The sequence below is a fragment of the Phocoena sinus genome, chromosome 16, assembly GCF_008692025.1.
Source record: "Phocoena sinus isolate mPhoSin1 chromosome 16, mPhoSin1.pri, whole genome shotgun sequence".
Classification (NCBI taxonomy): domain Eukaryota; kingdom Metazoa; phylum Chordata; class Mammalia; order Artiodactyla; family Phocoenidae; genus Phocoena; species Phocoena sinus.
Genome location: NC_045778.1, coordinates 21,868,424 through 21,893,698, shown reverse-complemented (window position 1 = coordinate 21,893,698; position 25,275 = coordinate 21,868,424). Strand labels below are relative to the sequence as shown.

Genomic DNA, 25,275 nt, shown 5'->3' with positions numbered 1-25,275 from the left:
GCTATAAAGATAACCAAAAGGAAAACAAAATTCTAGAACCATGGGCACCCCCCAACCTGGATACATCTGGGTCCCCGGAAGAAGCCCAGCCTCCCGCAGGGTCACCCCCATCCCCAGGCTGGTGGTCTCCACACACCTCCGTCAGCCTAGACTAGCCCCGCCAATACCCCACCCAACACCCCCACTCCTCCACCCCTGGCTAGCGCACCCTCCCCTTCCAGGACGGCTCCCTCACAGTGAGCCTCTCCCAAATGTGCACAGTGACTTCCCAGCCCACGGACACTGTCCAGATTGTCAGCAAGGTTGGGAAAAGGTTCAGCAAGGCAGTCAGGATTCAGGTACAGAGAAAGTCAGCTTGGAAACCGGGCCACTCCCATCAGAATTCCCTCACAGACACCACCATGAGCTGCAGTTTCTACTCCAGCTGCACGTTAGAATCACCCGGGGAAGTTTAAAACTTATAGGTGCCTGGGCCCCACCCTAGACCCATGCAGTCAGCTCTGAAGATGGGGCTTGGACACATGCCCTTGTGAAATCCTCAAGATGGGAGGCCTCAGAGGCCCAAGGCCCAGAAGGTCCTGTCTTTTGACCTCAGGAAGTGACCCAGTCTCCGAATTCAGCGCCAGCCTCGGAAGCCAGCACCCCACTCCACTCCAGCTGGGCGACTTGGCCCCAATTTGTGACAGGGCGGGCTGGGGGCTGCACCCATCTCTGGGCCCAGTGCCCAGCCCACAGAGGGTGCACAGGAACTGACCACCTGACCGGGAGGCCCGGCTAAGAGCCCTGGAGGCATCGCCCCATCCAAGCCTGGCCCCCTGTGAGGTACAACGGTTACCCCATTTCCACAGACAGGGAAACTGAGGCACAGAGAGTTGTCCGTGACTTGTCACGTAGCCAATCAGACCTGCTCCTCACCCATCAACCAAGAAGTGCTCCTTCTCCTAACTTGCTGTGTGGTAGAGCTGCGCCTCCAGGACTGGTCCCCTCAAAGGGCGTTTCTGGGGGCTTCCCTGGTGGTGCAGTGGTTGGGAGTCCGCCTGCCGATGCAGGGGACACGGGTTCGTGCCCCGGTCCAGGAAGATCCCACATGCCGCGGAGCGGCTGGGCCCGTGAGCCATGGCTGCTGAGCCTGCGCGTCTGGAGCCTGTGCTCCGCAACGGGAGAGGCCACAACAGTGAGAGGCCCATGCACCACAAAAAAAAAAAGAAAGAAAAAGGGCGTTTCTGACCTCAACATCTAGGCCCAACAAATACCCCATCCTGCAGTGACCCACCCGCCTCTCTCAGAGCTCATCTCCACTCCCCTCAGCCTGGTCTCCGTGCCCTTCAAGCCCGGCTCCCACCTCCTGGAAGTCCTCCCCGGGTCTCCTCGGCAGTCACGGCCAGGCAGCCCCGCAGGAAACCACACGCTGCCTCCAACTGGCTGCTGCCGCCTGATTTCACCTTCCAGCTCCCTCGTGGGCTGACCTCCTAGTCTTCACTGTCTCCCCTCCCACAGGCCCAGGTGGGAAGGCCCAGCCTGGAGCTGAACAGTACACCTGTGTGACATTCCCTGGCAAGGGCAGACCCTGCCCCTGGGCTCCCAGAAGTGCTTCTCCCATCCCTCCTTCTCCAGGTGCTCTCAGAGCACTGAGGATACTTCTAGTTTGGCCTCCCTAGACCCACGTGCCCATCATGTGGCACACAGCCTCTGCTGGTACACCACTAAAGCCTAGGAACTAAAGGGTGGGAAGAACTCAGGCCCCAGAAGAGGCTGAATGCGCTCCCAAGGGGTCAGACTTCTCTGCCCAAGGGCAAGGCCACAGCCATCTGCTCTAAGCAGGCAGAGAATCCCCAGCAGAAAGCAGCTTCCTCTGATAAGACAAATTCCAGAACTTCTCATCACATCTTATGTCCCAGCTCCCCCTGAGCTCCGTAAGGCTCCCCAGATAAGTCTCCATCCCCCCCAGGGACACCGGGCCTATAGTGTGCTGGGTGCTTCCACATCTCTCATCTTGCAGGGTCCTCCCCACAGCCCTCCAGGGTGTCCGCAGATGAAGCGTCCAGGAGAATCAGAGAGCTGGTCCTTCACCCAGCGTCACAGCAGAACCAGCACTTGATCCATGTCTCCAAATGGCACTGCCATCAGGTCCTGACAATTAAACCTCCCCTCTGGGCCACTCAGACCCCAGACTCCTCATATGACCAGAGTCTCTCCACCTACAATTTGGCCCTTAGCCTTCCTCATCTGCTGCAGCCATACTTGCCTACCTCGGGCCTGTGCACTTAACTGCTCCCTCCGTCTGAGATGCTCTCTACAGGCCTTTTTTGTGGCTGGGTCCTTCTCAGACTTTGACCTCCTCATAAAGGCCTTCTTTGACCACCCCATTTAAAGTAGGAACTCCCATCTCTTCCCACTTCCTCCCTAATTTCCTCCTTAGCACCTATCACAACTATGTTTATTTACTGGTTTGTCTGACTAACCTGTCTCATTCATAGTTGTTTCCTGGTAACTATCACAATGCCTGGTATACACAGTAGGCATTAAATAACTATTTTGTTGACTGAATAAGCAAACGGTCCCCACCCTGGAGGGAATGGCAGATCAAGACTGGAATCTCCTGCCTTCCAGAAGATGTCGATTCCAACCCACTCACATCCAGAGGTGCTCTCTGGGAAAGGTTTATCTTCTCAATCCCCTGTGTCCGGGGCTTACCCAGAAGACATCATTCCCCTGTATATGCAGCCAACTGGTATGGAAATTGCATTATCAGTCCCTAATCTGGTTGACTCTAAGCCCCACCCCAGGTTGGCATTGTGAGTCACAGAGAGAGAGGAGGCGCCGGGCAGGGGAAAGGAGAAGGGCAGGTAGTTACTCCTGCTCAGGAACGAACAACCAAAGGCAGCGAGGTCCCAATCCACTCCTACAACTTAAAGCAGCCCCTCTCTTACAGGAGGGGGCAGGTTCATGCACAGAAGCCTCGACTAAGCACAAAGAAACTTTGTCGGGGCCTTACTTGCTCATGTGGAAAATGAGTTCATTAGAAGGTTCTCCAAATCCCTCCTGGGACTGTCTTCCTGATTCTCTGGATTTTCAAGGTCCCATGGCCAAGCTGGGGGGAAGGGAGGACCTCTCTGGGCCTGAGGCCTGAGCCCAGCACCAGGTCATCTCTGACAGCCCATGAGGCATGGTAACCGCTTCTCCAGTATGAAGGCTGCCTCACTTCCTGCTTGAGTTTCCCTATTTTCTCTTTGAAATGCTTGCCTAGAACAAGAGGGAAACAGACCTGCCCGATCAATCAAACACAATAAAAAAAAGTTAAATATGTACATATATGTACAAGGAGACGTCCAAATGGGTATTAACCCCAACAATGGTTCTCTCTCAGTGGCAGAATCGGAGGTGACTTTTATTTTCATCTGTGTACTTACCTGAATTGCTCGGAATTCTTTTTAAACTATGTGCACATATTATTTTCACACAAACAAAGCTCTTTTCAAAACTTAGAAATTCCTGCTATGGACTTCCCTGGTGGCGTAGTAGTTAAGAATCCGCCTGCCAATGCAGGGGACAAGGGTCCGATCACTGGTCCGGGAAAATCCCACATGCCACGGAGCAACTAAGCCCGTGTGCCACAACTACTGAGCCTGTGCTCTGGAGCCCACAAGCCCCAACTACTGAAGCCCATGCACCCTAGAGCCCGCGCGCCACAACTACTGAGCCCACGTGATGCTACTACTGAAGCCCGTGCACCTAGAGCCCATGCTCCGCAACAAGAGAAGCCACCGCAATGAGAAGCCTGCGCACCGCAACGAAGAGTAGCCTCTGCTCGCCACAACTAAAGAAAGCCCGCGCACAGCACCGAAGACCCAATGCAGCCAAAAAAAAAAAAAAAGGCAATTCCTTCTGTGCTTAAGTGAGAGGCCAGGTATTTGGCTCCTTCCAGAAATGCTGTCTTCCACCTACACCTTGAGCCCTGACATATGGAGGGACTACCACGGGGTAGGGGCTGGGGGTACAATGGCTGGTAAAGGTCACAGTGACCCCATGAAGAAAGTGAAGTCAGGCAACCGGGTCCTGGTCTGGGTCTGTCACTAACTTGCTGTGGGGTCTCAGATACTTGCTTCCTCTCTCCAGGCCTGTTTTCTCCTCAGTAAAACAAAAAGGTCACACTAGAGGTTCCTTCAAGGGCCCTTCTAATTCTCAGTGAGTACCAAGAAGAATAGAGAGGAAGGTTGGGAAAGGACAGCTAATCCTTAAGTAGCTGGTGTAGTGTTTATCATGTGCTAGGCATTGCTCTAAGCTCTTCCTATAATTAATCCATTTAATGGTCTCCGCAACTCTCAGGTAGGTTCTGGTGTCACCCACTTTACAGATAAGATAACTGAGGCAGATGGAAGTTAGTGCCTATGTCACTCAACCTATAAGTGTCAGAGTTGGGATTTGAACCCAGATAGCTTGGTACAGAGTCCACACTCTTCACCATTAAACTTTAGGGAAAAATAAAGCATCACAGATCAAACTATGATAACGGGGCCCATCCTTGGAGAGGGCAAGAAGAGTTAATATTGCCTCTGGCATTTATAACCTTCATTACCTATCCACACCCACTTCCTTCTCAATCATCAACACCCCTCAGCCCTGACACCATTACCCAATTGAAAACCCTACCTCATTGTCAAGACAACAGGTGCTTGCCAGAGAGCCAGTGTCTCCACGACCAGTAAAGCCCACTTTGCAAATTCAAGGCGTCAGCAAACCTGACCACTGCTGGCTATACACCCAGTTCAGCCTCTGATCCAGGTACTCATATCTCCAATCCTTGCTTCCAAGATGCAGGTTGGGACTCAAGTGCCCCAATGCAACAAGCTTTCCCTGATCACCTACTGTGTGCCCGGCTCCAAGACCAGCATTTGGAAGAGGATACAAATGAGCTACACGCCTGACCTCCAGGAGCCCACAGTCCAGTGAGGAAAAAGAGTCATGTAAACGGATCTCTAGGATACCCTGTGGTTGGTGCTATAATTAGAGATGTGTCCCCAGTGGGCTAAGGGCACATGTGTCAGAGTGATTCACCCATGTGGTGGGAAGAGGTTCCAAGAGCCTCTGGGTGAGCTCCTTTCTCACTGAACTGGGAATGAGGAGACGCGGGGGCTAGTGCCAGCTCTGCTCAGTGACCTTGAGACACACCCCCTCTGAGCCCCGAGGTCACCCTCTAAAAATGAGAAGGCCCCCAAGTGTGGGACAAGAGGTCACTGTAAGGGGTGCAAGGTCATGTTCATATTGACTCATAGACTGAGAAGTTTTCATTCCTCATTTCCCTTCTGATCTTTCCAATCTCATCAAGGAGCAAATCTCAGCTTCGGTGTCAGTTTGTCTTTACGCCTCTCAAACACTTGCCAAACTGCTTTTGAACAACCAGGGCAAGCCTCAGGTTTGCAGCCTACAGCACCCACAGTATCTAGCTAGGATTAAATAACTTGTTTTGTCTTCCCTGCACTATATTTACTGTCATATTTACCTGCTATTTTTTTTAACATCTTTATTGGAGTATAACTGCTTTACAAAGTTTTGTTAGTTTCTACTGTATAACAAAGTGAATCAGTTATATGTATATATATATATCCTCATATCTCCTCCCTCTTGCGTCTCCCTCCCACCCTCCCTATCCCACCCCTCTAGGTGGTCACAAAGCACCTAGCTGATCTCCCTGTGCTATGCGGCTGCTTCCCACTAGCTATCTATTTTACATTTGGTAGTGTATATATGTCCATGCCACTCTCTCACTTCGTCCCAGCTTACCCTTCCCCCTCCCCGTGTCCTCAAGTCCATTCTCTACGTCTGCATCTTTATTCCTGTCCTGCCCCTAGGTTCATCATAACAATTTTCTTCTTTTTTTAGATTCCATATATATGTGTTAGCATACGGTATTTGTTTTTCTCTTTCTGACTTACTTCACTCTGTATGACAGACTCTAGGTCCATCCACCTCACTACAAATAACTCACTTTTGTTTCTTTTTATGGCTAATATTCCATCGTATATATGTGCCACATCTTCTTTATCCATTCATCTGTCGATGGACATTTAGGTTGCTTCCATGTCCTGGCTATTGTAAATAGTGCTGCAATGAACATGGTGGTACATGACTCTTTCTGAATTACGGTTTTCTCAGGGTATATGTCCAGTAGTGGGATTGCTGGGTCATATGGTAGTTCTAGTTTCAGTTTTTTAAGGGACCTCCATACTGTTCTCCATAGTGGCTGTATCAGTCTGCATTCCCACCAACAGTGCAAGAGGGCTCCCTTTTCTCCACACTCTCTCCAGCATTTACTGTTTGTAGATATTTTTTTAAGTTTGTTTGTTTATTTATTTATTTATGCCTGTGTTGGGTCTTCATTACTTCACACAGGCTTTCTCTAGTTGCGGCGAGCAGGGTCTACTCTTTGTTGCGGTGCCCAGGGTTCTCACTGCGGTGGCTTCTCTTGTTGCGGAGCATGGGCTCTAGGCGCGCGGGCTTCGGTAGTTGCGGCGCATGGGCTCAGGAGTTGTGGCTCGCGGGCTCTAGAGCACAGGCTCAGTAATTGTGGTGCACAGGCTTACTCGCTCCACAGCATGTGGGATCTTCCTGGACCAGGGCTCGAACCCGTGTCCCCTAAATTAGCAGGCGGATTCTTAACCACTGCGCCACCAGGGAAGTCCCTGTTTGTAGATTTTTTGATGCTGGCCATTCTGACTGGTGTTAGGTGATACCTCATTGTAGTTTTGATCTGCATTTCTACCTGCTATTTTTGATGAGGAATATTGGTTCCCCAATGGCAGTGGTGATATAAAGCCTCCTTTTAAAAATACATTTAAGGAAAAAAGAAAAAAAATACACTTAAGGGGCTTCCCTGGTGGCGCAGTGGTTGAGAGTCCGCCTGCCGATGCAGGGGACGCGGGTTCGTGCCCCGGTTCTGGAGGATCCCACATGCCACAGAGCGGCTGGGCCCGTGAGCCATGGCCGCTGGGCCTGCGTATCCGGAGCCTGTGCTCCGCAACGAGAGAGGCCACAACAATGAGAGGCCCGCGTACCGCAAAAAAAAAAAAAAAAAAATTAATTAAAAATACACTTAAGTTTAAAAAGTGAATCAGCTTAAAGTAATATAATACTACATGTAAACAATATTATAATAGTTACAGCCTCTACGTATGGCTATTTGAACAACATCTATCAAAATTTTTAATGCACATACAAAAACAGGTGAAGCTGTTCTGTGCTATTAGACATCCCAATAGTGATTACTACTGGTGAGAAGGGGTAGCGACTGGCAGCGGACACAATGGGAGTTGCTGGCTTCTTCTGGTCCATTCTGCTGGTTGACCTGGGGGCTGATTATACAGTGGTGTTCACTTTGTAAAAATTAATCAAGTTGTACACACTTATTATGAGTGTATTCTTGTATGTATATTATATATTCATATACCCTTTAACCCAGCAATTCCACTTTTAGAAATTACCCTGAAGACATACACACATATGTGCAAAATGACACGTTCGAAGATGCTCACTGCGGCACTGTCTGCAGTAACGAAAGATTGGAAACAACCTGAGTTCCCCAGCTGGAGACTGATGAAGTCTATTTTGGCCTAGCCTACAGTGAATTCTATGCAGCCGTCAAACAGAATGAGGCAGCCCCTAGCAAAGCTCCAAATTTTACACAGATTTAAATTTAAGTGAAAAGGTAAGGGCAGAGCTGTGTATAGTATGCTACTTTATGCAGGGGGAGCAAAAAGGAATATGTAACATATGCACATGTTTGTGCCTAGGATTGCATCTCAGAAAAGAATCATAAGAAACTCAACAGAGGCCTCCTCTGGACAGGGCAGGCCAGGAGAGAGAGATAGGAGGAAGGCTTATCACTGATGACGATTCTTCTATACTTTTAAATGTTGTACAGTCTCCTTGCATTTCCTATTTGATAGTAAGTTTTAAAGCAAAAAGCCCTATAGAAGGTGCATGGCTATGGTAAAACTTATGGCTCCTTAAATACTGAGATGAAAGTGTTGGTACTTTGGGCTTATAAAGCAAGTAACCCTTGGCCCTACTCCTCCTCCCAAGGGACGGAGACGATAGGCTCTCCTGTAATGGCTTCCAATTAACAGCAAACCCAGTCTAGGACAAATTACTTAAACTGGGCCTCCACCCTGCAGTCAAATTCTGGCACCTGGAGTTGCCCTGGCAGGTGGCTGAGCTCTTGGCACGCCTAGGGAGATTTTTAAGCACAAATACCTGCAGGGATGGGAAGTTAACGATTTGGTAAGGCAATCTCAGGTGGCTGGAAAGGAAAGATTCTGAGTTCTGAGTCCCACCCTGCTCCAAGAGAGACAAAGCAAAGGTCACAGAGTGGTCTTTTCTCAGGGCTGCAGGGGACAGTGACAGGACAGGCCTTGAAAATTCGAGTTCCATTTTAACTGTGCAACTTTCTTTTTTATAGTCCTTGGTTTCCCCACATGTCACTGTTTCCCCACATCACTAACCCCAAAAACAATCCAATGAAGTGTGGGGCAGGGTATCAGTTATCCATTTTACAGATGGAAAAATGGAGGCGCGAAGAGGTTAAGAGACTGGTCAGTGATTATATATCAAGAGAAGGGGTGAAGCCAAAAAAGTAATCCCCACCTTCTGACTCCTGGTCTTCCCCTATTTTCTCACCTCTCCACCCATCAACCTTAGCCTTCTTTCTTTCAACTCTGACCTACAGAGAATGAGCTTCTGAGGCCAGACGGACAAGGAGAAGGCAAGAAAAACCCAGAATCAGAATCAAAGAGCCTACGAGACCATCTAACTCAGCCGTTTTTAACCCTGACCACACACTAGAATTACCTAGGGAGCTTAAATAAGTTTAAATAAATACATAGGCCAGGGCCCAGGTAACTGTAGTGTTTTTAAAATTCTGTAGTTGATTCTGATGCAACTTTGAGAACCACTGAATGACAGCTCAAATCATCCCCGTCCAGTTCCACATAAAACCTTCTGCCTCCCTGGAGCCTCCATCAATGGGTCTGTGCTCCATCCTCCGGCCCCCACACATACTGCTCTTCTCTCTTCCACATTACATAGAGTCAGAGAATTGGACTGGGAGCTGGGCAAGTCAATTAACAGCTCTGAGGCCCCAAACATGGAAATGACTTGCCTAAGCTCTCCCAGTGATTCAAAACAGAACAAGACTAGAATCTGGATCTCTTGACTACCAGGTAAGGTCACATACACAGAGGGGTCACAAGGAAAGCCAGGCTTGATGGCAGATCTAACAGTTCCTGCCAGCAGAACAGACCCAGTGAGGGCTGAGGAGAAGACCAGGAGTGTGCATGTGTTTTGAGGCAGAGGGGTGTCAGGTACCTGGGCAAGTCTGCCCTGTGGGGAGGGCTGTCAGGTACCTGGGCAAGTCTGCCCTGTGGGGAGGGGTGTCAGGTACCTGGGCAAGTCTGCCCTGTGGGGAGGGGTGTCAGGTACCTGGGCAAGTCTTCCCTGTGGGGAGAGGTGTCAGGTACCTGGGCAAGTCTGCCCTATGGCATACTGGGGGTAGGGGGCTATTCTAGAGTGGCAGGGCTGGCACTGGCCTGTAGAAAGATGTCCTCATTTCTACAAGGGGGCCCAGCCTAGTCTGAAATCTCCATAAAGAAATCCAGTCTATTGGGGCACCTTACCAGGAGGGCCCAGCTCCCTTGCCCATAATAATAATGGCTGACACCTCTTAAGCTCTTCACTGGTCCCTGTGCTAAGCAATGTACTTGACCTGTTTCATTTAATCTCCACAACCATTCTGAAAGTTGAGTATAATTACTGTCTCCGTTTGCAGACCGGGAAACTATGGCCTAGAGAGTTGAAGTAACTTCCCCGAGATCACGCCGCTGGAAAGTGGTAGTGGCAGGATTCGAAGGCTGGTTCATGTCCAGCCACTACCACCCTGCCCCCAACAAGAGAGAGAGAAGGTTAAGTGCAGGGGCTTTTTTAAGTTACTGAGCACCTGGGAGCAGCCGGAGACCACACGTCTGGTGGAATCCTCCTTTCACCAAAGAGGAAATCAAGGCACCTGGAAAAGCATCTTGCTCAGGGGCATCGGCAAGTAAATAGTGGGGACAGCATAAGGAGTTCAGGTCTCCCGACTCCGGACAACAAAGCCCGACCACTTCTCCGTAGACGGATAAAGAGACGAACTCAGTAATACCCGGCAGGTGGGGTGAGCGCGGCCAAACGTGGTAACCACAGCCTACGGCACCAGCGGAAGCGCAGCGGACTCGCAGAACCAAACTGCTGGTCAGGTGCACACAGGTGCGCCAGGCGGAGCTCCTTCGCGGGAGCTCCTTCGTCTGAGACGTTGCCACCAAGCTCTAAGGCTCCGCACCGAGCGGCTGAAACTCAGGCGGAGCTGGAGCAACCATAATTTCCTAGTTCACAAGGAGAGTGGGACGAGAATCCAGGAGTGCGCTTCTGCCCCTCCCTGGAGCAGACAAGCCTGGACCCAGCCCACCCCCACCGCCGGCTCAGCGTGTGGGTGAACAAGGGAGTGCCGACTCCCCCTCCCATGCCGGAGCCCGACTGGGGTCACTCACCCAGAACACCGTGGAGTAGATGACGAGCGAGAACTTGAGCCAGAGATAGGAGAGGCGCGCGCAGTAGCGCACCTGCTCCGAGTCTCCGCGGGGCATCCTGGGGGGCTCCCGGGCTGGGTCCCTCGCTGCCAGCAGCCCCACCTGAGGCTGCCTGCCCGGCTCCCCGCCCCGCCACCGGCGCTCACTCGGGGACTGACACCGGCGAGCCGCAATCACAGCCCCGGCCCGGGCCCACCCAGCCCCAGGGCCAATGGGCGCTCTGGTAGGGGGCGGGCCTGGGGCGGGGCAGCGGCCTGGACCCAGAGGAGGCCGAGGGAGGGGCGGGGGCGAGGGTTTTGCGAAAGTGGTCGCGTGCAGCGGTAGAAGCGCCTGTACTCAGGCACTTTGGGGGCCGTGGGAGAGTGTGTGCAGAGGGGCGCTAGGGAGACAGCTAGAGTGCTTCATTCAGGGTACACAGAAATGCTCGCTTTCCACTGTTGTCAAGAGAGAAGACTATGGGAAAAGAGCAGGAATTTATGGCTAAGGTGTTAATGTGTGCAAATGAGTGTGCAAGGCATGAGTGGAATAAGGAAGTGGAGTTCCTCAGCCTAAGGGGGGTGGGAGAGCCGCATCTAGGAAGGTGCTGCAGACGAGGGAGCGGCTAGGGGCCCTCGTGGAGCTGAGGCCCGCAGTTTCCTTTTGTAACAGTTTGGAGGCTTTTCCCCAGGTCTCTGAGATTCCCCTTCTCTGCGGCCAGGTGAGATCCCAACCCTGCCCCAGTGGCCTCCTCCTCTGAGAAGCCCTCACCCCCTCACCCCAAGTCAGGAGCCCCCTCCCTTGCACACACTCAGCCCAGCTCTGACCCAGCTTCTTCGCACCCAGCCTTTCCCCTGCCCGGGGTCAGAATCTGTCTTCCTGGCTGTGAGTCTGTCTCCCACGGCCCCTGCTTGACTCACTGCTATTTCCTTTCCCTGCAGGCCTAGCTCAGCCTGGGACTTGGGAGGCCGGCAATCAGTGTTTGCGCCATTCAGGAATTAAATGTGTGGCCCAGAGGTTGTGAGCTCACGGCAGCGCTAGGTGGGGTCCCTGGTGGTGACTGCAGGAATGGCACACTTGTCCCAGTCCCCTGCCCTGAACTCCCAAGCCTCCCAGAGAGAAACAGAGACCAGGCTGTCCCAGCCCTCAGGGATCTGCCATAGAAAGAAGAAAGTAAGGTGGGGGTGGGGAGGGAGGCAATGCCCTGCCCAGGGAGTTAAAAGGAAGCCAGTTTCCTGGTACTAGGGAGCGAGCCTTGCAAGGTTGGGTAGAGACTTGGAACCAGGAACTGCTGAGGGTCACCTTCAAATGAAGAACCAGGGGCTAAGAAGGCATCCTACCCCAAGGTTAGAAGTCACCCTTTCTGTCCTTTAAGGAGGAAGAAATTAAATCTTTACCCCTCTTTGCAGGACTACCTTCCCTCACCAGCCCCACAGAGCCAGGCTTACACCCACTCATGGAGGTGCTCATCTCCATCCCCAGGAGGGCTAGCTCAGCACCTTGCCCTAGGAGGGGTTGTCTGTCTCCCTCTCCCTGGGGGTTCGCCTCCTAGCCTCCTTCCCCACTCCGGTTTTCTTTTAGTTGCCCCCGTCTTAGTCCTGACCTCTCTATCTAGCTGCATGCTCTCCTCTTTCAAATCTTCCCTAGTGACACACACACATCTGAGTAGTCCCTCTCAGCTCTCCCTGAGCCCCTAAACTATGACACCCTGAGGGATGAGGCTGAGACACCCCCGCAGAGGGAGCCTGGAGCTCTTTGGGGCTAGCACAGCCTTTCCCGGGCTCCTGGGCAACTTCGTTATCCCTCCCACCCCCAACCTGACCCCAAGCACTATGGGCTGCTCCTCAGACACAGCTGCAAATACTGAAATCTCAGAAGAAGTAATGACCTATTTTCAATTTTTCTCTCCTTTTGCCAGGACCTCTGGGCTGGGGGTCAGCAGGCCTGGTGCCAAGCCTGGCTTTGCCATTAACTTTGTTAGAATATGTGGCATAAATAGTATGACACAGAGGTGGGCGTGTGACCCTGGCTGCAGCTTCGAACCGTGGTGAGCTTCAAATGTATCCTGATATCCAAGCCCCACCCCAGTCCAGTTAAGTCAGAATCTCCACCAACCGGGGCCTGGGAATCAATATTGTTGTAAAGGTGCCAGGTAATTTCTAAAGTGCAGCTATGGCTATCGCCAAGTCTAGAGGTAGTCATGAGGGTGAGGTAGTCGGCCAGAATTTATCAGAAAGGCCACAGTCCAGAGGGCTCTAAGCTATCCAGTGGTGCGCTGGTCAATGTTTAATAACTGGCTCTCTGGTTGGTGGGGTGGGCAGGGAGACCCTGTTGCCACTTTCCATAGTGTAAATACTTCCGCCATGTCTGAGATGTACACAATCACACCCAATCAGCTCAGCACAGCCCTGCAGCTCTCCCTCTCTCAATAATGATTAGCATAGAGAGCGCCATAATGAATGTATCAGTGAAATTCATGGCTTATTAATTAGCACAACAGGTATTAGAAATAAGCTATCTTTTGGTGAAATTACTGCCGGCATACCTTGGAGATATCGTAGGCTGGGTTCCAGACCGCTACAATAAAGCCAATATCGCAATAAAGTGAGCGACAGGAATTTTTGTTACCCAGTGCATATAAAAGATACATTTATACTATACCACTGTCTACTAAGTGTGCAATAGCATTATGTCTAAAAATGCAATATATATGCTTAATTTAAAAACAGTCCACTGCTGGACGTCCTGGTGGCGCAGTGGTTAAGAATCTGCCTGCCAATGCAGAGGACATGGGTTCAGTCCCTGGTCCAGGAAGATGCCACATGCCATGGAGCAACTAAGCCCACAAGCCACAACTACTGAGCCCGCGTGCTGCAACTACTGAAGCCCAAGCGCCTAGAGCCTGTACTACACTACAAGACAAGCCACCACAATGAAAAGCCCGTGCACTGCAACGAAGAATGGCCCCTGCTCACCACAACTAGAAGACCCAGCAACGAAGACCCAACACAGCCAAGAATAAGTAAACTTTTAAAAAATAAAAATATAAACTTTTAAAAAATACAAAATAAATAAAAATACTTCATTGCGAAAAAATGCTAATCATCATCTGAGCCTTCATCGAGTCATAATCTTTCTGCAATAGTAACACTGAAGGTCACTGATCACCATAACAAATATAGTAATGAAAAAATTTGAAATATTGCAAGAATTACCAAAATGTGACACAGAGACATGAAATGAGCAAATGCTGTTGGACTTGACACAGGGCTCCCACAAACCAATTTGTAAAAAAACGCAGTATCTTCAAAGCACAATAAAGCGAAGTGCAATAAAACAAGGTGTACCTGTAGCATTCGAGATATGTAGATTGGCTAAAATGATGAGGGGCACCATCCATTCCCTCTTCAGAGTAAAAAAAAAAAAAATCTCACTTAAGGATGATGCACTGGGCTAAATCCTTGAGGCATCCCAAATCCTGAGGGATTCTGGTTGCCTGATGTGACCATCTGTCTAGCTGAATCCTGCATCTAGAACGTTGTATCTTTCTTGAGTGGACCCTTCATGCAAGGTGACAGAGCACCTAAAAGGACAGAGGGCTGAGCCTTCACTGACTTTACAGAACAGACTGTATGAACCGGTTTTGTGGCTTCCTGCTAGTAAATGCTTGTTGTATACTTATTTGTATGCGTAGCAGAATTTGTTCTGAGATCTATTATCATGATAATCCTGGCAGGGAGATTGTAGGAGGAAATAACTAACCTTCACCTTTAGCGGCTACTACTGCTTATGAAAATGAAACCTACGGATTGTACACAGTCAACTTGGCTCTCATAAGTTTGCATCCCTGCCTCTGCTTCCCCATCTGTGAAACCATGAGGCTGGACTGTTTTTCTTCTACCTAGTTCTAACAATCTTAGCTATAGTCCTCACAGACAAATCAGTCAGCAAATGTACACTGAGCTTCTACTATGACTCAGGCCCTGCCCCAGGCTCTGGGGATACAGCTGTAAACAAGATAGACAAGAGCTTCTATTCTCTTCTACTGGGGCATGGGAAGGGGGGGTGGGGGCGGGGGGGGGGTGGGGACATGCAACACACATGACAACTACTACATGAAAAGGGTAATTTCAGGTACTGATATGTGCTAAAGATGCGGGAGAAGAGCTTCTAGTGGAAGAAGCAGCAGGTACAAAGGCCATGAGAGAAGAAGCAGCTTTGAGAGGGTCCATGTGGCTCATGCAAGGACCTCGGGAGAGTAGAACGGGGAGAGATCAGAGGCATAGGAAGAAGCCTCACAGCTTTCGTCAACAGTGTAGATTTGTTTCCAGTTTTAGTGAGGGCCACTGGTAGGTTTTAAGCAGGGACGTGATACTGAATGTGATTTAAGCTTTAGAAGGTTGCAGCTGGGACTTCCCTCGTGGTCCAGTGGTTAAGACTCTGAGCTTCCAGCGCAGGGGGCGCAGGTTCGATCCCTGGTCAGGGAACTGAGATCCCACATGCCGCATGGTGGCCACAAAATAAATAAATAAATAAGAAGGTTGCAGCATGGAGGACAGACAGGAGACAGGGCTGGGGGTGAGGAAGGCTGGTTAGGAAGCCCTTGCACAGTCTCAGTGCAAAAGGCTGTGGACTAGGGGTACAGCCCTGGAAAGAATGACAAGTGGCTGCACTGGGGATATATCTTGGTGATAGAACCAACAGAGCGTACTGACAGATTGGGTGTAGAATGTGAGGAAAAGAGAAATCAAGATGCTCCCAAGTGCTTTTGCCTTAAGCAACTAGGTAAATGTTGCTGTCATTTACAAAGGTGAGGGAGGTCACAAAGAATGCTGCTGGGGGGAAGTGGGTCAAAAATCAATTACTGGGGACTTCCCTGATGGCTCAGTGGATAAGAATCTGCCTGCCAATGCAGGGGACATGGGTTCGACCCCTGGTTCGGGAAGATCCCACATGCCACGGAGGAACTAAGCCCATGCACCACAACTACTGAGCCTATGCTCTAGAGCCCGTAAGCCACAACTAGTGAGCCCACGTGCCACAACTACTGAAGCCTGCGTGCCTAGAGCCTGTGCTTCACAACAAGAGAAGCCACCACAATGAGAAGCCCGTGCACTGCAACGAAGAGTAGCCCCCACTAGCTGCAACTAGAGAAAGCCCACACGCAGCAACGAAGACCCAACGCAGCCAAAAATAAATTAAATAAGTAAATTTTTTTAAAAAATCAAGTACTGGACTTCCATGGCAGTCCAGTGGTTAAGACTCTGCACTTCCACTACAGGGGGCACGGGTTCAATCCCTGGTTGGGGAACTAAGATCCCACAGGCCACACGGTGCGGCCAAAAAAAAAAGAAAAAAGCTTTCCTTTAAAAAAAAAATCAATTACTTTGTTTGGCCATTTAACTTTTTGAACTATCTTTTCAAAATCCAGGTGGAATTGTCCAGGGAACTCAGAGGTGAGGTTTAAGCTGGATGATATAAATTTGAGAGTCATCAGGTCAATTTAAATCATGGGCCTATGTGAGATCATCTAGGGAGAAAATGTAGCAAAAGTAGAGGGACAAAGACAGACCCTGGGGCCCCTTCCTTTGAGAGGAAGAGAGGCTGGCAAAGAAAACAGAAAAGGTACAGCCAGTGAGGTAGAAGGAAAATGAGGCCAGAAAGGTGACAGGGATGCCTAGAGAAGAAAGGGCTTCAAGAAGTTAAGAGACACACCATTGTAAAGCAATTATACTCCAATAAAGATGTTTAAAAAAAAAGAAGTTAAGAGATGCTCAACAGCACTTAATGTCCTGGGAACCCCCTTTAATACGCTGAGGCTTCAACTATGTTCTGAGAGGGCGGCGGGGGATGGGTGGCACAGAGCAGAGAACTGACCATCAGCTTTGCAAGATGTGGGTCACTGGTGACTTTGATAAGAGCTCTTTCAATGGAACAATAGGAACAAAATCCTGATTGGAGTGGATGGAGGAGAGAAAGGAAGGGAAGAAATGGAGGCGGTAAGTGCAGACAACACAGGGAAGTATACACTAGCAGGCAGGTGTACAAAGCCATTCACGTGGGAGTGCATACGTGGACTTCTTCCCAACCCACCAAACAGCCTCCCAGGTCAAATATGCATGAGTTAGCACCTATGTGGAAGAGTTTCAATGGTCAGGAATTTCAGCAGCTTCTTCATCAAGAGATAGAATCTGTTTCCTTACCTCTTGAATCTATGCTGGCATTCTGACCTGCTTTCACCAATAGAATGTGACAAAAGTGAGGTTGGTTGAGTTCCAAGCCTAGGAATCAAGAGCCTTGCAGCTCCTGCTTTGGTCCCTCTTGGAATGACACTGCCATGGGAACAAGTATGAGCTAGTTGGAGAAACCACATGAGATAGAAGCAAGGTTCCTGGCTGGCAGTCCCCAACCACCAGACATGTGTGTGAAACCGTCTTAGACCATCCAGCCCATCCACGCCACAGCTGACTGTATCTATGTGAATGAGTCCAGGCACCAGCAGCTGAACCCAGCCTAAATGTGCCAACTTAGAGAACCAATTTAGAGATTGTTGTTTTAAGGCACTAAATTCTGGCATGGTTTGTTATACAGCAGAAGATAACTGGTACATTCTTAGAGTCAAAAAAATTCTTTAAACTCAAATACCCATCTCCTTTTTTCCTCTTCCTCCAATTCTTCCCCCAAAGTACTGCATTTTTGAGTCTATATATTTCTTCTTGAGGAGAGACTTTTGTTATCCTTCAGGTTTTCCTTGACTCCTTTTAGTGCCATCTCGTGGCTCAGAATTTAGGCCACTTCTCCTTCCCATCGCATCTTAACTCTCAAGGATCTCCATTTATTCTTGACCAGTTATTTATTTAGCATCAGGCACTGAGCTGTGGGACTTCACATAATCACCTCTTTTGTATATATATATATATATATTTGGCTGTATTGGGTTTTCGTTGCTGCGTGTGGGCTTTCTCTAGTTGTGGTGAGCGGGGGCTACTCTTCGTTGCAGTGCACGGGCTTCTCATTGCAGTGGCTTCTCTTGTTGCAGAGCACAGGCTCTAGGCACACAGGGCTTCAGTAGTTGTGGCACGCAGGCTCAGTAGTTGTGGCTTGCGGGCTCTAGATCGCAGGCTCAGTAGTTGTGGCGCACGGGCTTAGCTGCTCTGTAGCATGTGGGATCTTCCTGGACCAGGGCTCGAACCTGTGTCCCCTGAATTGGCAGGAGGATTCTTTTTTTTTTTTTTAACATCTTTATTAGAGTATAATTGCTTTACAATGGTGTGTTAGTTTCTGCCTTATAACAAAGTGAATCAGTTATACATATACATATGTCCCCATATCTCTTCCCTCTTGCATCTCCCTCCCTCCCACCCTCCCTATCCCACCCCTCTTGGTGGTCACAAAGCACCAAGCTGATCTCCCTCTGCTATGCGGCTGCTTCCAACTAGCTATCTATTTTACGTCTGGTAGCGTATATATGTCCATGCCACTCTCTCACTTTGTCCCAGCTTACCCTACCCTCTCCCTGTATCCTCAAGTCCATTCTCTAATAGGTCTGCATCTTTATTCCTGTCTTGCCCCTAGGTTCTTCTGACCATTTTTTTTTCTTTTTTTTTTTTTAGATTCTATATATATGTATTAGCATACGGTATTTGTTTTTCTCTTTCTGACTTACTTCACTCTGTATGACAGTCTCTAGGTCCATCCATCTCACTACAAATAACTCAGTTTCGTTCCTTTTTATGGCTGAGTAATAGTCCATTGTATATATGTGACACATCTTCTTTATCCATTCATCTGTTGATGGACACTTAGTTTGCTTCCATGTCCTGGCTATTGTAAATAGAGCTGCAATGAACATTGTGGTACATGACTCTTTTGGAATTATGGTTTTCTCAGGGTATATGCCCAGTAGTGGGATTGCTGGGTCATATGGTAGTTCTATTTGTAGTTTTTTAAGGAACCTCCATACTGTTCTCCATAGTGGCTCTATCAATTTACATTCCCACCAACAGTGCAAGAGGGTTCCCTTTTCTCCACACCCTCTCCAGCATTTATTGTTTGTAGATTTTTTGATGATGGCTTTTCTGACCGGTGTGAGATGATATCTTATTGTAGTTTTGATTTGCATTTCTCTAATGATTAATGACATTGAGCATTCTTTCATGTGTTTGTTAGCAATCTGTATATTTTCTTTGGAGAAATGTCTATTAAGGTCTTCTGCCCAGTTTTGGATTGGGTTGTTTGTTTCTTTGATATTGAGCTGCATAAGTTGCTTGTATGCTTTGGAGATTAATCCTTTGTCAGTTGCTTCATTTGCAAATATTTTCTCCCATTCTGAGGGTTGTCATCTTGTTTATGGTTTCCTTTGCTGTGCAAAAGCTTTGAAGTTTCCTCTGGTCCTATTTATTTTTGTTTTTATTTCCATTTCTCTAGGAGGTGGGTCAAAAAGGATCTTGCTGTGATTTATGTCATAGAGTGTTCTGCCTATGTTTTCCTCTAAGAGTTTGATGGTGTCTGGCCTTACATTCAAAATCCATTTAGAGTTTATTTTTGTGTATGTGTTAGGGAGTGTTCTAATTTCATTCTTTTACATGTAGCTGTCCAGTGTTCCCAGCACCACTTATTGAAGAGGCTGTCTTTTCTCCACTGTATATTCTTGCCTCATTTATCAAAGATAAGGTGACCATATGTGTGTGGGTTTATCTTTGGGCTTTCTATCCTGTCCCATTGATCTATATTTCCGTTTTCGTGCCAGTAACATACTGTCTTGATTACTGTAGCTTTGTAGTATATAGTCTGAAGTCAGGGAGCCTGATTCCTCCAGCTCCGTTTTTCTTTCTCAAGATTGCTTTGACTATTCGGGGTCTTTTGTGTTTCCATACAAATTGTGAAATTTTTTGTTCTAGTTCTGTGAAAAATGCCAGTGGTAGTTTGATAGGGATTGCACTGAATCTGTAGAATGCTTTGGGTAGTAGAGTCATTTTCACAATGTTGATTCTTCCAATCCAAGAACATGGTATATCTCTCCATCTATTTGTATCATCTGTAATTTCTTTCATCAGTGTCTTATAATTTTCTGCATACAGGTTTTTTGTCTCCTTAGGTAGATTTATTCCTAGGTATTTTATTCTTTTTGTTGCAGTGGTAAATGAGAGTGTTTTCTTAATTTCACTTTCAGATTTTTCATCATTATTGTACAGGAATGCAAGAGATTTCTGGGCATTAATTTTGTATCCTGCTACTTTACCAAATTCATTGATTAGCTCTAGTAGTTTTCTGGTAACACCTTTAGGATTCTCTATGTATAGTATCATGTCATCTACAAACAGTGACAGCTTTACTTCTTCTTTTCCGATTTGGATTCCTTTTATTTCTTTTTCTTCTCTGATTGCTGTGGCTAAAACTTCCAAAACTATGTTGAATAACAGTGGTGAGAGTGGACAACCTTGTCTTGTCCCTGATCTTAGTGGAAATGGTTTCAGTTTCTCACCACTGAGAATGATGTTGGCTGTGGGTCTGTCGTATACAGCCTTTATTATGTTGAGGAAAGTTCCCTCTATGCCTACTTTCTGGAGTTTTTATCATGAATGGGTGTTGAATTTTGTTGAAAGCTTTCTCTGCATCTATTGAGATGATCATATGGTTTTTCTCCTTCAATTTGTTAATATGGTGTAACACGTTGATTGATTTGTGTATATTGAAGAATCCTTGCTTTCCTGGGATAAACCCCACTTGATCATGGTGTATGATCCTTTTAATGTGCTGTTGGATTCTCTTTGCTAGTACTTTGTTGAGGATTTTTGCATCTGTGTTCATCAGTGATATTGGCCTGTACTTTTCTTTCTTTGTGACATCTTTGTCTGGTTTTGGTATCAGAGTGATGGTGCCTCGTAGAATGAGTTTGGGAGTGTTCCTCCCTCTGGCAGGCAGATTCTTAACTGCTGCACCACCAGGGAAGTCCTCACATAATCACCTCTTAATTCCCCACCACCCATGGAATTTGATGTGATGAATTCCACTTTACAGATGAGGAAACTGAGGTTCAGAGAAGTAAACTGACTTTTATCCAGCGGGAAGTTCAAATACTCTGAGCCAGCAAATGATGTGCTTTCTACTGAATGCAGTTGTGGCCCCAGCTACACTAGAATGAAATGTGTTAACTACGTGCCTTAAAAAGCAACGAGAAATAATACACAACAGCGCAAACATTAAGAGTTCAATACTGATCAGAGCTGAAACTTTACATAGTGTTATTGTGTGTTTCTGCAAAATAGTAGTTCTGTGAGCTTTTACGTGTTTCCTTAAAAAGAATCTATCAAAAAAGTCTGGGAAATGTTGCAGGACTTTTTCATATCCTTTAACATGAGAATAGATATTGTTTCTCTCCAGGAGGAAAGATGGGGATGCAGCTTTTCCCAACTATATTTGACTGCACAATCCTATTTCCCCCAGACAACAGCTGTTAACATCTCAATAACTAGTATCTATCAGTGGCTTGGGGCACATGGCACATTCAGTTTTAAAACTGGGACAGTCCCTAGAAACTGTAACAGTTCACCTGGGACTGAGGGGTTTCCTGGGATCTAGGAGTTTTGGTGCTAAAACCAGAAGAGTCCTGTGCAAAACCAGGACAAGATGGTCATCCTATTTCTTTCTACTCTTCCCATGATCTCACAGGTGTTCAGAAGGGACCAGCCAGTGGTGTGAGGGCTTCAAACTGTGCCCGCAGAGGAAAAGTCAGAGAAAGGGGAAGGGAAGACTCAGAGGATAGGACCAGTGACTTCAGCTATCTGAAGGTTATCATGGGGGAAAGAGGAAAACTCATTCTAAGGGATCCCTTGGGATAGGAGTGGGACGAAGGGGACCTGCTGAAGGTGAGTCAAGCTCCCTGAAGCAGCACAGCTTCGTGAAAAACATTTGATTCACAGTCAGGGGGCAGGTTACATGCCAGACCTACCACGTGCAAGCCAACTCTGAATGAGGATACTGGGAACTTTCGTTACCCTCCTGGGACACCAATGCCATCTGTGAAACGGGATGCTTCAAGGTAACCAAATGAAATTATCAAGCACTGTACCTAGAACAAAACAGCTCCTAAAGAACTGAGGCAAATCTGCCCACAGCTGGCCTGCCTCTGTCCAGTCCAATGGGGACCAGTAGACATGGAGGGGGCCAGGCCTCGGAGACCACCAGAACCCCTTCCATCTCTTCACAGCCCAGGTGCTGGCCCTGAGCCTGGCATCCACCCTCCTAGGACATTTATCCTCTGGCTGGTTTTCTCCTTCAAAATTTTTGGAGCCACCTGCCAGCGCTGGGAGGTAGGCTGGATAGGTGTTTGTATGCCCAATTACAAATGAGAAAACAGGGAGGTTAGGATATTTCCCCTGGCCACAGAGGGAATTAGCAGTAAACCAAGGCTGACAGTGGTGATTCAAGGAGTACCCAAGCTGGGAGGATCTTCAGATATCATTAGGTCCACCCGCCTCATAAATGGACAGAGGAACTCAAGCTCAAAGAAGGCCAGAATCCTGCTTACATCTACCTACTTATGTTTTATGCCCTTTTCTACATGTGTGCTATATCGCACAATAAATGTTTTTTAAAAAGAAAAATGTTCCCTTTTATTTTGCATTTCCCTGATAATTAGTGAGGTCAAGTGTATTTTTACATGTTGATCAGCCATTGGTGGTTCTATAAATTTTCTGGTTTTATCCTTTGTACATTTTTTTTTTAATTTATTTATTTAATTTTATTTATTTTTGGCTATGTTGGGTCTTCGTTGCTGCATGCAGGCTTTCTCTAGTTGCGGCGATCGGGGGCCACACCTCATCGCGGTGCGCGGGCTTCTCATTGTGGTGGCTTCTCTTGTTGTGGAGCACGGGCTCTAGGCACGCAGGCTTCAGTAGTTGCGGCACGCGGGCTCAGTAGTTGTGGTGCACGGGCTCCAGAGCACAGGCTCAGCAGTTGTGGCGCACAGGCCTAGCTGCTCTGTGGCATGTGGGATCTTCCCGGACCAGGGCTCGAACCAGTGTCCCCTGCATTGGCAGGTGGACTCTCAACCACTGCGCCACCAGGGAAGTCCCCTTTGTACATTTTTTAATTAAGTAATAGATTCTTTTAAGTGGGCAATGCCAAGGGCTGACAGACTGAGAAAACGCCATTCCCATCTCTTCTCCTCATAAGGGAGGGGCCCTTCTGGAGGAGATTCCAGGCTGGCCTCACAGAGCTTTGACAGAGAAGTCTCGCAGCTGGCCACCTGTAGGGGTTGGTCTCGCTGGGGCCCAGCCAGGGGTTCTGGGAAAGCACCGTGGGAACACTGGCTGCTGGGCCAGGCCTGTATGACTCACTGGGAGTGGTGAGTGCCAGCCATCAGGGCGGCAGCAATAGCTCCACCTGTCACTTGGGAGGGCAGGGCACCTGCTTTTGGAAGGCTGGGTGCTGCTGGTGAAGGGGAGCCTCAGAGGAGGTGGCCGGGCCCCCAGGGTGGTCAGAAGGTACCAGGAATAGGCCTTGGGAGACACAGAAGTGGGGTCTGGACTTGATCTTGCAGCTATTGAGGAAGGGGTGTAAGGTTTTACACTCAGAAAACGTACATGGATCTGCTGGCCTATGCCAGGAAGGTTAACAGGCCACAGCATCCTGCCCTGTGCTGGTTGCTAGGGGACCCCCTTAAAGGTAGACTGCCCAGTTTACAGCTGACAAAGTGCTTTCACCCACCTATTAGAACCCTCACCATCCCCAGATTTACTTGGATATCACCCCGCTCCCCACTCGGTTGTCGGCAGGGGCCATCTCACCACCTGGTATCTGGGGACCTGGGGGGGTGCTGGGCACACGTAGCTGCTCATTAAACACGGAAGCCACAGGTCAGCTGTCCCTCGCATCGCGGCCCGGCTCTGCCTGCAGCCCCGTTCAGACTGCAGGTTCCGTCCTCCCCCGGGCTCCCACCAGAAAGCCAGTCACACAGACATTTGAGGAAAAACTTATCCCGGGGGGAGCTAGTTCTCCTCTCCCGGGGGGAGCTAGTTCTCCTCTCCCAGAAACGCTGACTCCTTTCTCCTACTTCCGGTATTTCCCCTCAGGCCATTTCAACTTCCTCTTTCTTGTTTGCTGAAAGAAATTCACATCAGCTGCAGCACCTACATTCTGTCGTACATTCCCAAGGCCCCCTCTGCCCGGCTCAGAGAAAACAAAAGGCCTTCCACTAGCAAAATGCCATTTTCTGTTACAAACATGTGTTGACTGAAATGTGGTTTTTTTCCTTTTCTGTGGGTCATCAGAATCGCTCTGTGTGGGAAACAAGACGAGGAGGATACTTCTTGCTTCACTCACGAGGAGACACAGTCTCCGAGTGTGCGCCCAAAGTCACACAGCCCTTCAGGGTCCGTGCAGGAACTCGGATCCGGGGCTGGTTTCCACCTCCTGCTCAGCCTCCTCAAGCTTCCCTCCAAACCCTGGAGCAATGCTGGCTCCCTCTCTGCCCCAGCAAATTCCCTGAGATTTCACGAGGACTGCAGAGAAAGCAGGCTGGTCTGACTTCTGGAGGGTCAAGTAGGGGCTGGGGAAAAACACCATGAGTTTAGGCTGCTAAACAGTAGTTAGTTCTAGTGCATCATAAATGCCATAGGAACCTGCATTTAAAGTCAGCTGGGGGGGCTTCCCTGGTGGCGCAGTGGTTGAGAATCCGCCTGCCAATGCAGGGGACGTGGGTTCGAGCCCTGGTCCGGGAAGATCCCACATGCTGTGGAGCAACTAAGCCCGTGTGCCACAACTACGGAGGCTGCACTCTAGAGCCCGTGAGCCACAACCACTGAAGCCCGTGTGCCCAGAGCCTGTGCTCCGCAACAAGAGAAGCCACCACGATGAGAAGCCCAAGTACCGCATCGAAGAGTGGCCCCCGCTCGCCGCAACTAGAGAAAAGCCCGCGTGCAGCAACGAAGACCCAACGCAGCCAAAGATAAATTAAAAAAAAAATTTTTTTAATAAATAAATAAAGTCAGCTGGGGTGGAGGGAGTTATGGAATTCTTCTAGTAAAGGATCTCATCTTCCTCTAATTTTATTCTCTTGTGAAGCCAAAACAACTGTCCCCAGAACATCCTCCAATTCAATACCGCTTATACATTTTTTTTTTTTTTTTTGGCTGCGCTGCATGGCTTGTGGGATCTTAATTCCCCGACCAGGGACTGAACCGGGCCACAGCAGTGAAAGCGCGGAGTCCTAACCACTGGACCACCAGAGAATTCCCCTGCTTATACATTTTTTTTAACATGACCCAGAACTGTAGTTTACGTTACAGCCCAATGTACATACAAAACACAAAACTGAGCAAAAGTTGCATGAAACAAACTCACCCTTGCCGCAGGACGCGTTCTTATATTTTCTATACTGTCCCTTTCAACACTAGTCATAACCCACTGTTTGAAATCACTAATTCAAACTCCTGACAAAATGCCTCCAGAGAAGCCCTACCCGGCCTCTTTTAGCAAACAGGTAAGTCGCACCTGGATTTATAACATTTGTTTGTACAGAGTGTACCCAGGTATTAAGCAAAAGCCAAACCTTTATAAACTGGGCTCAAGTGAATCCTGAGATTGCCTTGATTGAGCAGTGATTGCACATCCCTTACCCCCTCCCCCTGCCTGCCACCCACTCTCTCTGTGACATAACCCGGAAGCCAGGAAGGAGTACCTG

At 48.6% G+C, this 25,275-nt stretch overlaps 1 protein-coding gene across 3 annotated transcripts in view; it reads right to left on the bottom strand.

Moving 5' to 3' along the window:
• TSPAN15 (tetraspanin 15) overlaps positions 1-10,767 on the bottom strand; it is a 49,242-nt gene extending 38,475 nt beyond the window's left edge. Inside the window, exon 1 of one of the 3 annotated variants that reach the window (XM_032608585.1) lies at positions 10,575-10,767. In XM_032608585.1, coding sequence (XP_032464476.1) covers positions 10,575-10,670 — 96 coding nt within the window. In that variant the 5' untranslated portion in view covers positions 10,671-10,767. The remainder of the gene's footprint in view (positions 1-10,574) is intronic. The other 2 variants (XM_032608584.1, XM_032608586.1) reach the window with 2 other exon arrangements.
• Between the last annotated feature and the right edge of the window lie 14,508 nt (positions 10,768-25,275).